Source organism: Oncorhynchus mykiss, chromosome 12 (assembly GCF_057628025.1).
Source record: "Oncorhynchus mykiss isolate SJ-2025 chromosome 12, ASM5762802v1, whole genome shotgun sequence".
In the NCBI taxonomy this organism is placed as follows: Eukaryota; Metazoa; Chordata; class Actinopteri; order Salmoniformes; family Salmonidae; genus Oncorhynchus; species Oncorhynchus mykiss.
The window spans coordinates 55,626,535-55,639,941 of NC_143033.1; the positions used below are offsets into that span (position 1 = coordinate 55,626,535).

The 13,407-nt window shown below is 46.9% G+C and overlaps 1 protein-coding gene across 21 annotated transcripts in view; it reads right to left on the minus strand.

The window, feature by feature from the left end:
• The window catches only part of LOC110537788 (transcription factor COE1-A), a 150,368-nt gene that overhangs the window by 129,954 nt on the left and 7,007 nt on the right, over nt 1-13,407 (minus strand). For all 21 annotated transcript variants that reach the window (XM_036937811.2, XM_090192791.1, XM_090192790.1 and 18 more), the window contains exons 5-6: nt 7,599-7,672; nt 4,134-4,202 (exon numbers count right to left, since the gene is read on the minus strand). In XM_036937811.2, the coding sequence (XP_036793706.1) occupies nt 4,134-4,202; nt 7,599-7,672 (143 nt within the window). The remainder of the gene's footprint in view (nt 1-4,133; nt 4,203-7,598; nt 7,673-13,407) is intronic.

Consider the following 13,407-nt stretch of genomic DNA (forward strand, 5'->3'; position numbering starts at 1 on the left):
AGGCTTTCTCCAAGCAGAAAAACAAGTGAGGAGGGGTGTGTGGAGTGAGACGAGACAGAAGACAATAGTGGGCTCTCTGTGGGGTGGAGTAGGAGGAGGAGAGTGGATGGAGGGAGGGGATGAGTGTGTGTGGGGAGGGGGGGCAGATCTGATCTGAAGCCCATCTGAAGGAGAGGAAAAGGGGGAAAGTGAAGAGGTTGTCTATTAGATGTCAGTGGGCTTTTGTGTCCATGTCAATGAGGAGGATTAAGGTATTTGAAATCATCTGACTGAGACTCGGATAGGTCTCAGCACAGAGAGGGAGAGGAGCGTACGGCAGAGCAGGGAGACCACACACACACACACACGCGCGCACACACACACTAACAGGTAAACAATAACACGGTATGCACAAGGCAGCCATTACATTCACCGACACACTGTTTTCGTAGATAACCTCAATCAGGAAAACAACCGTAACCTGACTTCACACGCGGAAAAGAAGATCGCAAAAAGCAATAAAATAAAAAAATGTTTTCCCACAGAAAACCCAATGCTTCATATTGTGTGTTTACAAAGTAGAGAGGGAATAAACCACAGTTAATATGAGATTTGTTCTTTTAACAACATAATAAGGCATCATTAGTGGGGTTTTTCCATTCTGGGGGATTTGCTGCAGTTATTCATTCTGGTGTCTTATAAGAGTGATCTAATTAGTGAATCACTCTCCCTTCTCTCTCTCTCTCTCTCTCTCTCTCTCTCTCTCTCTCTCTCTCTCTCTCTCTCTCTTCTCTCTCTCTCTCTCTCTCTCTCTCTCTCTCTCTCTCTCTCTCTCTCTCTCTCTCTCTCCTCTCTCTCTCTCTCTCTCTCTCTCTCTCTCTCTCTCTCTCTCTCTCTCTCTCTCTTCTCTCTCCTCTCCTCTCTCTCCTCTCCTCTCCCTCCTCTCTCTCTGTCTCTCTCAGCCAGGAGAATTAGCTAACGCTAGCCCTGCTAATTAAAGCTCCACAATCGAATCTGCTCTCTGAAACAAGAGCACACTAATGAGGCCTTATTTATTGAATTAAACAACTTCAAGGAAAAATATAGAAGTTAGAGTTTTTTATGATGTATTCGGGGGGGGGGGGGATAATAAGTACTAATTGAGATGGTATCTATCGGCAAAGGCAAGCTGCTTGTTTGTGAACCGCCCCCCCCCCCCCCCCCCCCCCCCCCCCCCCGAAGAGCGGGTAAAATAAAAACTGCCAGAATACATCAGACATAAATGAGGTTCTTCTTCATTTTTTTTTCTCCTTTTTTTCTGTTTTCACATGACCCATTTTCCGGTGCTGCAGGAGCGCGTGACAGGGAGGAGAATAATTGTGTATGATGGTATGATAACCTCACAACTAAGCCGTGGACTGTGCCTGCCTGGCTACCTGGAGAGGAGACAGTCACACCACAAGGGGACCAGCCATAGCATCACAGGACACATGGTTATTTTTCAGTCGATTCACCTGGGTCCTCTTTGGATATCTTAATAGTCTATGAACATCAATACATTCCCTTTCCCCCACAAACCTCAGCAAATAATAGTATTTTACAGGCGCTGGGAGAGCAATATGAATTGTGCTGAGGCCAGTGCAGTTCTTTGTTTTGATGTATCTCCTGAAAGCGTAAGGCACTGAGCAGTCACAAACACAACAGCAGTGTTCTGGCAGTGAGAGAGGATGAGCTCAACAGAAGTTTCTGGGTTCATCTGGCCATTCTCATCTGAGCCCTGTTTGTTCACTGAAGTCTGAAGGTGTGTGACGGTAGAGAGGGGAGCAGGGGGCCGGGTGGGGGTTTCAGCTGCCCCCCAAGAGTGCTGACCCTTCTGGCCCAGCGAAGCGGAACGTTGGGCAGTGAGGGTAAGAGGAGGGGAGGGGGCAGAACACGTGTCCCAGGTATGGGGCCCGCTTCTCTCCTCTCCTGGCACTGAGAGAGCTGCATGTGCCACAGCTGATGTGCATCTGTCTCCTTCCTCTAGCGCAGGTCAGTGAATACATTACCACAGCACACACACTACTGCCACCCCTCTTACAAGGGCAAGAAGTGTGTGTGTGTGTGTGTGTGTGTGTGTGTGTGTGTGTGTGTGTGTGTGTGTGTGTGTGTGTGTGTGTGTGTGTGCGTGCGTGCGTGTGCGCGTGCGCGTGCGCATGTGTGTTCGGCGTGTTGCTTGAGAGAAGCATTTGGCTCATGTGTTTGACCTGAAAAGACTTGGATTATGGAATATGAATATCTTGGAATACTGAAATCCACCAATATATGTAACTATTAATCATAGCCCATACTCTAGCGCAGAGCAATCAGGTTTTTTTTAGGTGGGTTTTGGTTTCCTCCGATTATTCAAAAATGATCCCGTTTTTCGATTTCGGTTTCGATTATTTGGGTTGAATGCTGTAACACAGAATAAAACAGTTAATAAAAGTCCCGTGATGGTAGTGACTGCCCATTACTGTTTATCACCTATTAACTATCATTTATTCACATTACTTTAATAAAATATTCAGTTGTGTATATTACATTTGTTGTTATTTGATGACTTTATTATTTCATTCCAAGTCAACATCTCACCTCTATAGAACTGCTCTCTGACAAAATCACTATTTTGTCATTTTCAAAGTAAATAAGGCATAATTTTTATGACTGCTGAATACCAACTATAAATCACCTTAGATCATGTGTTTTCAGGTAGAGATACCTTGCGAAGCAACAGCTGCTCTCTATATCCCCTCGCGATGGTACATTCTTCTCTGCCTCTCCACACTAGCAGCAGGCGTAAAAGAAACACGGACCGGACAAATAGATGTGCAACGGATTATGGTCATTGTAGTTCATTACTAAGATTCATGTGCCAAACTATGTCAAATATTGGTCTGTTGGAAAACTACAACCACCTACTACATCTCAAGGTTCAGGCTGGATCTGATTTATCTCAAGAGAAACTGTGCACTGTGCACATTCAGCTCACAGAAAGAGAAAAAATGAAATGGAATTCAAATCATTGAACTGACGTTAGTCAATTAGTTGTTTAAAAAATGAAAAATAACCAACATTTTGGTTAATCACTCAGCACTACCATACACACACATACATAGTGTACATACATACCTCACCCCACACACATCCTCTGCTTCAGTAGGGTTTAGTCTTCACAAATGAGCCCCGAAGTCCATTTGACAAAAGCGACAAATCAGATCTGCCTCGTCGCACTGAACAATAACTCTGGTCTGAACCAACGCCGCTCTGTGTGGTTTAAATCAAAAGCTTCCTCCCGTGGTTATAAATTAGACATTAGCATCAGCTCATACAGCCGCTGAGATACAGGCGCTGTGGAGGTCCCACCAACAGAGCCGAGTTCACCAGGGCTATTGTGTTAGATAGACGTCTAACAAGTAAAACTCCAATACTCTGGGACTAACACCCCTACGAGCACGACTGGTAATATTACAACAAATGAATACAGTAAAGCTATATGGGAGGCTGAGGTCTAATGGCTCTGTCTAGCTGAGAGAGACAAATGCACTGTGGAAGATAGAAGGCCCGTGTTTGAGTGTCCTGGAGGAATGATGGGAAGCAGGGAGGGAGACAGGGAGGGAGACAGGGAGGGAGGGAGGCAGGGAGGGAGGGAGGGAGCTTGGGCTCCAAGCACTTTGGCAGCTATTGTTTCACAGTCCATTATCCATGTGGGTTTTATTAAGGGGAGCGGAGAGAAAGGAGAGGACAGACTCCTCATTCTGCCTCCGCTCGTCTTCCCTCCCTGACTGCGGAGGAGCACTCATTGTACACACTGACCACTCCACGTACACTCTTGCACGCACACTGTGGTACTCACTGTAAACTCTACAGATAGAAACCATAAGGTACACTCTGACCAAACCATACCAGATACATAGATTGTACTGATTGTGTGCCCCGCTTTCCCTCATGGCATCAGCAGCCTCAAAGGGAGTAATACACAGACACATGCACACAGACATGCAGGCACACGCACGCACACACGCACACACGCACACACACACACATACACACACACACACACACACACACACACACACACACACACACACACGGACACGGACACGGACACGGACACAGTAGGAGTAGCAGAGCCAGTGAGGACTGTGTTACGGTACCTGTCGATGATGACTGGGTCAGACGGGGTCTCGTTGCGGTTGCCACAGCTCTTCTTGTCACAGCAGCGGCTGAGGGGTGCAGAGTGAGAGAAGGGGGGGTTAAAGAGAGAAAGAAAAACAGAGCCATGTTTCAGAGAGAGCTGCTTCAGCCAGGTCCAGGCTCAGACCTCCACAGGATAAAGGGGAAGGTACCAATTACCCAACAGTCTGGTCCTGTTCTGAGGCCTGAACTAAGCCCTGCCCAGCCCACCCAGCCCTTTGTCACCTGTAGAACAGACTGCCTCTGTGTGTCTGGGTACATTATTTATCTCTACATATGGCTTGATTACAGCAGCCCACAAAGACAAGTCATTCAGGGGCCAGCTTGGTTAGGGGATGACAGGTGTGCTAAGGGAGAGGAGTGAGGGTGGAAGGGTGAGAGCACCCCTTGTATCACCTGAGGCAGGTAGCTGGTAATCACACCCCTCCCTCTCTCCCAGTCTCTCCCCCTTTCCCTTCACCCTCCTGGGTCAAACACTCTCTGTTCACTGCTAACCTGACACCTCCTCCCCTGCCTCACTCTGACAAAGGTGAGCATCATGGGGGGCTGGAGGGGGGCTGGGCTGGGCTGGGCTGGGTTCGAGGGAGTAGGGGTGCGGTGGTAGGGAGCTGGAGGGAGGGAGGCTGCGGGGAAAGTGGAGCAGCTTGGCGAGACCCCCAGCTCATGTTTCCAGTGCACAGATGGCAGTGGGGTGTAGAATGGGGCTGGGGACAGGCCTGTCACATAAAACCCAAGGCATTGTCTCCCTCCTACGGGGCTGCTCTCTGCACTGAGTCAACCTACACCCCCCCCATCCATCCCTCCTCTCTCTGTTACTTCATCCCCCTCTCTATTCCTTCCTCCCTCCCTTCTCTCTCAGCCTTCTGCCTCATCCATTTGGCAGGACTGATCGATCAGCTCCATTAATGATTCATATTGTGGCTCTCATGCCTCAGAGATATTGTAATGCAGGAGTGTAAAAGCAGCGCATCTGACTGAATCACATGTGGAGAGTGCAGTGCACAACAGAAAGACAGGCCAACTGTGTGCAGAACAGTCTCTGCAGAGAGCAGGAGTACATTGTGACTGTAAAAGCTGCGGGTACAGCTATATGTGAAAATGCATTGCTGGTGTAGTGAGAACAAATGAGAGTCAACCAAATGATTCAGGAGGACGTCCCAGGTCTTTGAAACATCTCGTTCTTTCTTTCTTTGGCCTCTCTCATCTGCTCCCCCTTGCTCTCATTTCTGTGCGACTCTCTGAAGTGGGTCACATTGGATCAGAATAGAGCGAGGCTTGGGGGGGAGACTAGAGCACTGATTCGTGGCTTCCCTGCAATCCAATCATCAGGCAGCACCCATGGGAGACAGGATTCTTTTCTATTACCCTCCCCGCATATACACACTCACTGTCACCCACCACCCCTTCCTCCAACCAAAATTATGCTAATTAGTACATGCCTCCACCAGCTTTGTTGAGGGGATATTTTCTTTTCCTGTTAACTTCCATTCGTTCCCGCAGGACATCCAAAGGAAATCACATCTTTAATCTCAACGCTTCCTTCCTGCCGCAGCTTTTGAAGAAATGAAATCTAAATCGCCTCGTGTAATTAACAGGATGTAGTGATGTCTGTTCCTGTGAGGACAATGCTACCATACCAGACCCTCTAACCCTTGTTTATTTTTAATTTACTCCAAAACCATGACAAATTATTTCAGTTCACCGGCTCTTGCCTAAAACCAAAACATTAAATCCCAATTTGTTTAATTAGTGGATCTCATCATTTGGAAATTACTTTTTTGTTGGTCCACGTAAAATGTAATATGACCTTAAATGTGTTCCTCCTTTGTGGAAGCGTTGGAAAGCTCATTGTAGCCCGTTATTTGAGTTTGTAAAATGAAAGGACTAAGCACTTATGTCCCACGGTTGCAAGCTGGCTTGGCACCATATGGCTAATGGTGGTGCACGGCAATTAGCAGTACTGATTAATGGTGAGCAGACTCATTTTCTGCTTATAATTGAGACTGTGTTTGAACCCCCAGTGCAGAATCAGCACGTCTCCATCCCCGAGACTGGGGACTGGGGACTGGGGAGGGGTGCAGGGCGGGTGGGACTGGGGACTGGGGACTGGGGAGGGGTGCAGGGCAGGTGGGACTGGGGACTGGGGAGGGGTGCAGGGCGGGTGGGACTGGGGACTGGGGACTGGGGACTGGGGAGGGGTGCAGGGCGGGTGGGACTGGCACCCCAAAAGTCACTGGTTCCATGGTTAGGTTCCTCACACTGGGCCTCTCTACTGATGTCTCGCACTCTCTCAGACCCTATACAATGCCTTAACCAAACACTGCTTAGCAGGGCTATTCAACTCTTCCCCTACGAGGTCTGGAGCCTGCTGGTTTTCTGTTCTACCTAATAATTAATTGCACCCACCTGGTGTCTCAGGTCTAAATCAGTCCCTGATTAGAGGGGAAAAATGTAAAAAATAAAATAAAAAAAATAAAAAAAAGTGGAACTGGCTTCGAGGTCCAGAGTTGAATTTGAGGGCCGTAGATGGGAAATGGCTATACTGTACAACTGTGGTGGCTGCATGGGAATGATGGGTCAAATTTAGGCTGTAAACCCTGTGCTAAAAAGATCATTGTGTAATAATTGTCGATTTCTAATGCTACTGTTAATCACGACTTTATCTCAAATCAAAGAGTGAGTTACAGTTAAAGTGGTTCTGAAGAAAGGTCCGAAAAATAACTTAATTCATGTTCTAAATATGAGTACGAAAGAGGAGTATGCATCTTTGTGTGTGTGTGTGTGTGTGTGTGTGTGTGTGTGTGTGTGTGTGTGTGTGTGTGTGTGTGTGTGTGTGCGTGCGTACGTACGTACGTGCGTGCGTGCGTGCGTGTGTGTGTGACTATGTGTGCGTATAAGTACATAAGTCCTTGCATATATTTCATAGTCACAATGCAAGGGAAGGCCCATTTGTTAGCAGCTGAACAACAGGAGAATTCAAATTGAGTAATGAGTTTCTGCATGTCCTAATTAAGCAGGCATCAGAGAGGTATTTTTAGGGGGAGAGAGAACTGTTCAAATGCCTCTAAAAATAGGAAGGAGTCTATCCTCACAACCCAGTTCCAAGCAAATTCATCTTTTGATTTTAATTAAAGGTACAACATTTGATCGCAAAACTCATCTTCCTCTACTTTCCCTGTTTCTTCGTTCCCCTTCTTCTGCTGGGAGGTATAGGGGTGACCTGCTTAGCTACAGTAAGGTTGAGCCTCTACGAGAACTGCCATAGACAACGCATGGTGAGGCCTTGCCATCACTGTAACATACTGTATGTATATGGTTGAGTAGTGCAGTGCAGTGTAGTGTAGTGTGGCGTAGTGTAGCCTAGCGTAGCGCAGTGTAGCATCAGACTGGGGGAGAAGCAGAGTTCCAGAGCTTGCTCTTCTTACCTGCACATGATCTCGTGTGTCAGTAACACTCGGCACATCTCTGGGTTCTTGTCTTGACCTTCATAAATAATGGCCTGCGAGGGGGAAAATGATCAAAAATGTTATATTAGAAACAGGTTGAGGATTTGTTTTTGTAGCGAGGTTAGATTATGGTCCTCACAGAGGCATGTTAGTGGAGCAGGTCAACTATATCTGCCCTGGAGAGAGAGAGAGTTCCTACTGTGGCCTGGCTCACATCTGGTCACGTCTCTCTCCACACACTGCACAGCAGTCTCTATGGAAACATTAACGGACATATTGGAATGGAGCATTTTTCCAATGTCACTTTCTGCATGCTAAGAAAAGGAAATGACGGGAAGCCAGCCAGATAAACAGACAGTATGGGGGACTTAACTCATGGAACTTTTATCTGTTCTGTTCTGTTTCTGGTCCAAACACGACACATCAGCATGTTGACTGATTCTGGTGTTTCCTTGTGTGACAACATATCACCACATTTTGTAGTAACCAAGTAAATATTCTCTGGAAAGGCCAGGCCGGGGCATTTTACAGCTTGCTGATGGAAATATTACTTCCTGTCGCTCTTTAACATGGGTTGTGTCCCAAAATGTGCCCTATTCCCTATATAGGGGACTGCTTTAGGCCAGGGTCCATAGGACACAAATGTGGCCTTTAGATTTGGATTCAACACAGCACACTGAAGGACATTATCCTTAAAGTAACTGTCCGGTAAAAATCTCACTATTCTGTTAACTCGTACCCAAATAATGTTGTTGACTCACCATATACTACATTATTATTTTTTAAGCCCCCCCACCACCTTGCTATTTCCTGAGCTGGTTAAATCAGCAGGCTTGTCGCATTAATATTTTTAATGACCGGTATACGCCCACACCATTCTATTGTTGGGTTACGCCCACACCATTCTATTGTTGGGTTACGCCCACACCATTCTATTGTTGGGTTACGCCCACACCATTCTATTGTTGGGTTACGCCCACACCATTCTATTGTTGGGGTTACGCCCACACCATTCTATTGTTGGGTTACGCCCACACCATTCTATTGTTGGGTTATGCCCACACCATTCTATTGTTGGGTTACGCCCACACCATTCTATTGTTGGGTTACGCCCACACCATTCTATTGTTGGGTTACGCCCACACCATTCTATTTTTGGGTTACGCCCACACCATTCTATTGTTGGGTTATGCCCACACCATTCTATTGTTGGGTTACGCCCACACCATTCTATTGTTGGGTTACGCCCACAACATTCTATTGTTGGGTTACGCCCACACCATTCTATTGTTGGGTTACGCCCACACCATTCTATTGTTGGGTTACGCCCACACCATTCTATTGTTGGGTTACGCCCACACCATTCTATTGTTGGGTTACGCCCACACCATTCTATTGTTGGGTTACGCCCACACCATTCTATTGTTGGGTTACGCCCACACCATTCTATTGTTGGGTTACGCCCACACCATTCTATTGTTGGGTTACGCCCACACCATTCTATTGTTGGGTTACGCCCACACCATTCTATTGTTGGGTTACGCCCACACCATTCTATTGTTGGGTTACGCCCACACCATTCTATTGTTGGGTTACGCCCACACCATTCTATTGTTGGGTTACGCCCACACCATTCTATTGTTGGGTTACGCCCACACCAGTCCAATACAAAATATACCTCAGAACAATTTTTGGGGGAGAATGACTTTGGGTCCTCTTTCATAGATATCTAGAAACATCGGACAGTTACTTCAATCTATGGGACGGCAGGTAGCCTAGTGGTAACCGAAATGTTGCAAGATCGAGTCCCTGAGCTGACAAGGTAAAAAGCTGTCGTTCCAGTCATCCCACTGCTCCTAGGCCATCATTGTAAATAAGAATTTGTTCTTCACTGACTTGCCTGGATAAATAAAAGGTAAAAAAATATATATGGTACTACCCATATGCTTCATACAGTCCACAAACTTAAAGGACAACAATTTTATTGTTAGAATGCATAATCTCCTTTCACCACCCAAAAGCCATCACACCCTTAGCCCCCCTCCACACCACCACTACCAACACCCTCTTCCTCCCTCCCGTTTGGCATGGAATTTAAAAGAGCAGATTCCACTTGAGAAACACACAAACACACAGTGCGGCCCTAAGAGCTTAATGTAGTATTTACTGCCTCTGGCCAGGGGATGTTTAATGAATAGCAGCGTGTGTCGTGGGAAATCTGCGGGACATGTCCAATATTTCTGTCCGGGAGGGAGGGAGGGAGGGAGGAAGGGAGGGAGGGAAGAGGCTGTCCAGGGCCCTGGCTACCCACAGAACTACAGAGCGGGACATTACGTGAATTGAGCCGAGAGGAGAGCATATTTCATAGGAGGGTAACGGTGAGAGTGGCTGTTGACTGTTGAGGGGGCTATGAGCCCTGCTGAGAAGCACAGGTTGACCCAGTCACTGTCACTGCAAGAGGCCTGCTGCATGTACTATACCCAGGGAAGGGCCTACGACCTCTCACCTCTCACCCCAAGCATAGAACGCACACACAAAACCTTTGTGCTCACACTGTGACCCTTTAAAACCAAACAGACACGTGGATGCATAAGACGTCATTTTGAACATGCTACACAGAATCCTAGCAATGTTTTTATGGAAAGTTTGCTGGAGATTCTTGGTGCTTTATGAGTGCAGTGGGAATCGGGAATGTTGTGTTATTTTCCTGAACATTGTTGCCTCCACACCCTTCTCTTCTCTCATTCTCTCAGGGCTTAGATATTCATGACTCATCGCGCAGAGCACGGAACAGATACTGAAAGCGCCGGCTGGGTGTCTCTCTACTGGCTTTGCTTCCCCTGCTCTCTGTTGTTGACAGTGAAGAGGATGGTAGCTGCTCACGCATTTCTGTGACTGTCTGTCTTGTAGGTGTGTAACGGTTCTCATTCTACCTACTCTAGCGCGTAAAGCTCCATGCGCACGGCGGTGACGGTGGCGTCGGGGCGGTTAGAAGGAGGCAGGGGAACGGGGTTGGGAGGGGAGGTGTGGGTGTGGGCGAGCAGTTGGGATGCCAGACTGGAGAGTGGCACACCATCTGGCCTAGCCTCCACCCCTTCCAAAATGGCTCAGCTTTTTTTTTTCACCTTCCCATTACCCAACAACATGTCCCAGCACCGGCAAAACTCTCGTTTATGGCAAAACAGTCGCAGCATGGAATCGGCACGGCAGACACACGACACTCCCATCAGCAGCCTTGCGTGCAGGCAACAAAACACGTTGGGATTGTTTTAAGGAGTCAACCAAATCCATATTTGTGATCTTGAGCTCATTTTAGATATGGTGTTAAAATGATCCGTTCCCTCGTAACCGCGACTGAAAAACGAGACTGCTTCCACACAGCTACTCGGCAGTCAGGATGACTATGAAAGTGACTTGTGCCTTTGGTTTCACTTTGAGAGAATAAGGGCCAAGGTCTTCTAAAACAGCACTGCATGCATCAATGTCTCCAGGCTCGGAGTCCACTGCTCCCAACTTCCAGGTTATATCTATCTTTACTGAGCACAACTAGGCCTTGTGCAATGTTCTGTCCTCTAGTAGAATAACATTACCTATATCATGACAGATGAAGTCGTTGAAATGTACGGTGATGAAATAATGTCTATGTTCTTCTGCAAATAAAAAAAAAAATGGAGATTGAAGATCCCAAGTCCTTTGTCAGGGGTGAAACCAAGAGCTGGTCAAAACCAGAACATTTGCATGAAACCCTCTCCCTCTGCGAGTTTTGTTTTTCACCGTGTTCAGTAAATCTGTCTAAACGCAAAATGATTAGTGCTGAAAAACATGGCTGCAAAAAACAGGAAGTACACAGAGCAGCACCGGCGGCGGTGGAGAGGATGCAAACTCATTAGCAGGAAATATAAACAACACAGTGTTATTTTTCGGCTCATCTTTCAGTCAGGTTTTAAAAACAAGAGTTGCTCAGTGAGAGACGGTGTCCAGGTTGACCAGCCCCATTACAATCCCGACCTCCAGACCTGTGCCTCTGGAACGTTCCCCCCTCACTACTACCACAATCTAATCCTGAACTAGGCTTAATATCCAAAGCTATCGGACAGCCTCCCAACAGCAGGAAATGTCTCATAGAAGAGATGAATAGCCCTTTTGGTCTGGTTTATTGTTCGTATCATTAAAGTGTTCAGTGTCTAAATATTTTATACGGCTTCTGATATACATCCACAATTCTAATAAGGACTAAATCTGGCTGCAAAAAAAGGAGAACAACTGCCGTTTGTGTCATTGGATTTTCACAAATGAAGTAGGCCTACCCATGACATTTTTACTGTAGGTGTGGTTCAACCATGTCTTTCTATCTTTGAAGTCAACAGTCCATAGAAACAAAATATGCTCCCTCCACCGCCACCATCTTTGTAACACACATGACATTCAGACGCACCCTGTGCTAAGAACAAAGTGATGTACTGGGTGCATTAAAAAGGCATGTAGCGTTCATGTGCCTTTTAATACATATTTAATCTCGCTCCGTACACTTTTCATTTTTCATTTGCTGTTTTCCTCATTGGCTTTGATGTGACGGCTGAAATCGAAGGCGTGTAAACAAGTTGCTATAAATATGTGGAAACACACTTCCCACTCTGTTAGCGTCATCTGTTAGCGTGCCACCAGGAGCATGGCAGCCTTTCTTCCCGGGCCGCTGCCACAGATACTTTTAAAGAGGTGCCACGATCAGCCTGCCTGTCTCCTTCTTTGTTCCCATCTCAAACTAGCAACTCCTCCACCCCACCCCCGGCTCAGCTGTTCTGGCGCCAAAACTCAGGATAAGGGAGAGAGAGAGATAGAGAGAGAGAGAGAGAGAGAGAGAGAGAGAGAGAAGGAGAGAGAGAGAGAGAAGGAGAGAGAGAGAGAGAGAGAGAGGAGGGAGTGAGAGATGGAGTTGGGGGGAGAGAAGGAGAGGCCCTCCTGCCTGGGCGCTGTCTTAATCAGATCTGTCAGAGGTGGAGGCGGTGATCACAGATACAGCTGTCTGACTGACACCCCGGGGCTTCTACCTCTCCCTCTATCTATCTACAGTATCTCCCTCTCTCTCCCTCTACCTCCTTCTCACCCTTTTACCCTACCTCACATATTTTCTCTGTTAATTATGTGTGATAGTAGTGCTGATTTTTATAGTTGTTTAAAACAATAATATGTTAATAACAGCAATTTGGGGGGGTTGAGATGAAAATGAATGTACTAACTAAATGTGATTTCAATATGCATGGTAGTTGTCAATACAGTTGTTCACAAACCTTAAAATACTTCTCAATTTTCTCTGTTAGATTGTCTCTAGTAGGACATAAAGCCACAGTGACACATTAGCGGTTGTTACATCAGAGCCGCAGCGCAGTGCAGCAGTGGTGGTCACAGTAACAACAGCACAGCGACTCTTAAACACTGTGGTTAGGTTTATAGGATTAGTGTGATTACCCTTTATTTCCATGGGGGCTAGAACAGCGGCATGCAGGCAGCACTGTGATCAGACACTGGGATTCACAGCTGTGACAGACAGACAGACAGACAGACAGACAGACAGACAGACAGACAGACAGACAGACAGACAGACAGACAGACAGACAGACAGACAGACAGACTCACTGAAGAGAAAGTGCATGGGGCTATGGAGCTGATCATGGTGACCTTATCCCTTATCCTACCCAACCGCAACAATGTTTTGGCTGGACCACCTGTTAGTTAGTGTTCCTTTCCCACCGCCCCCGTGTCATCATCACACTGGCTACAGCAGTCTCTC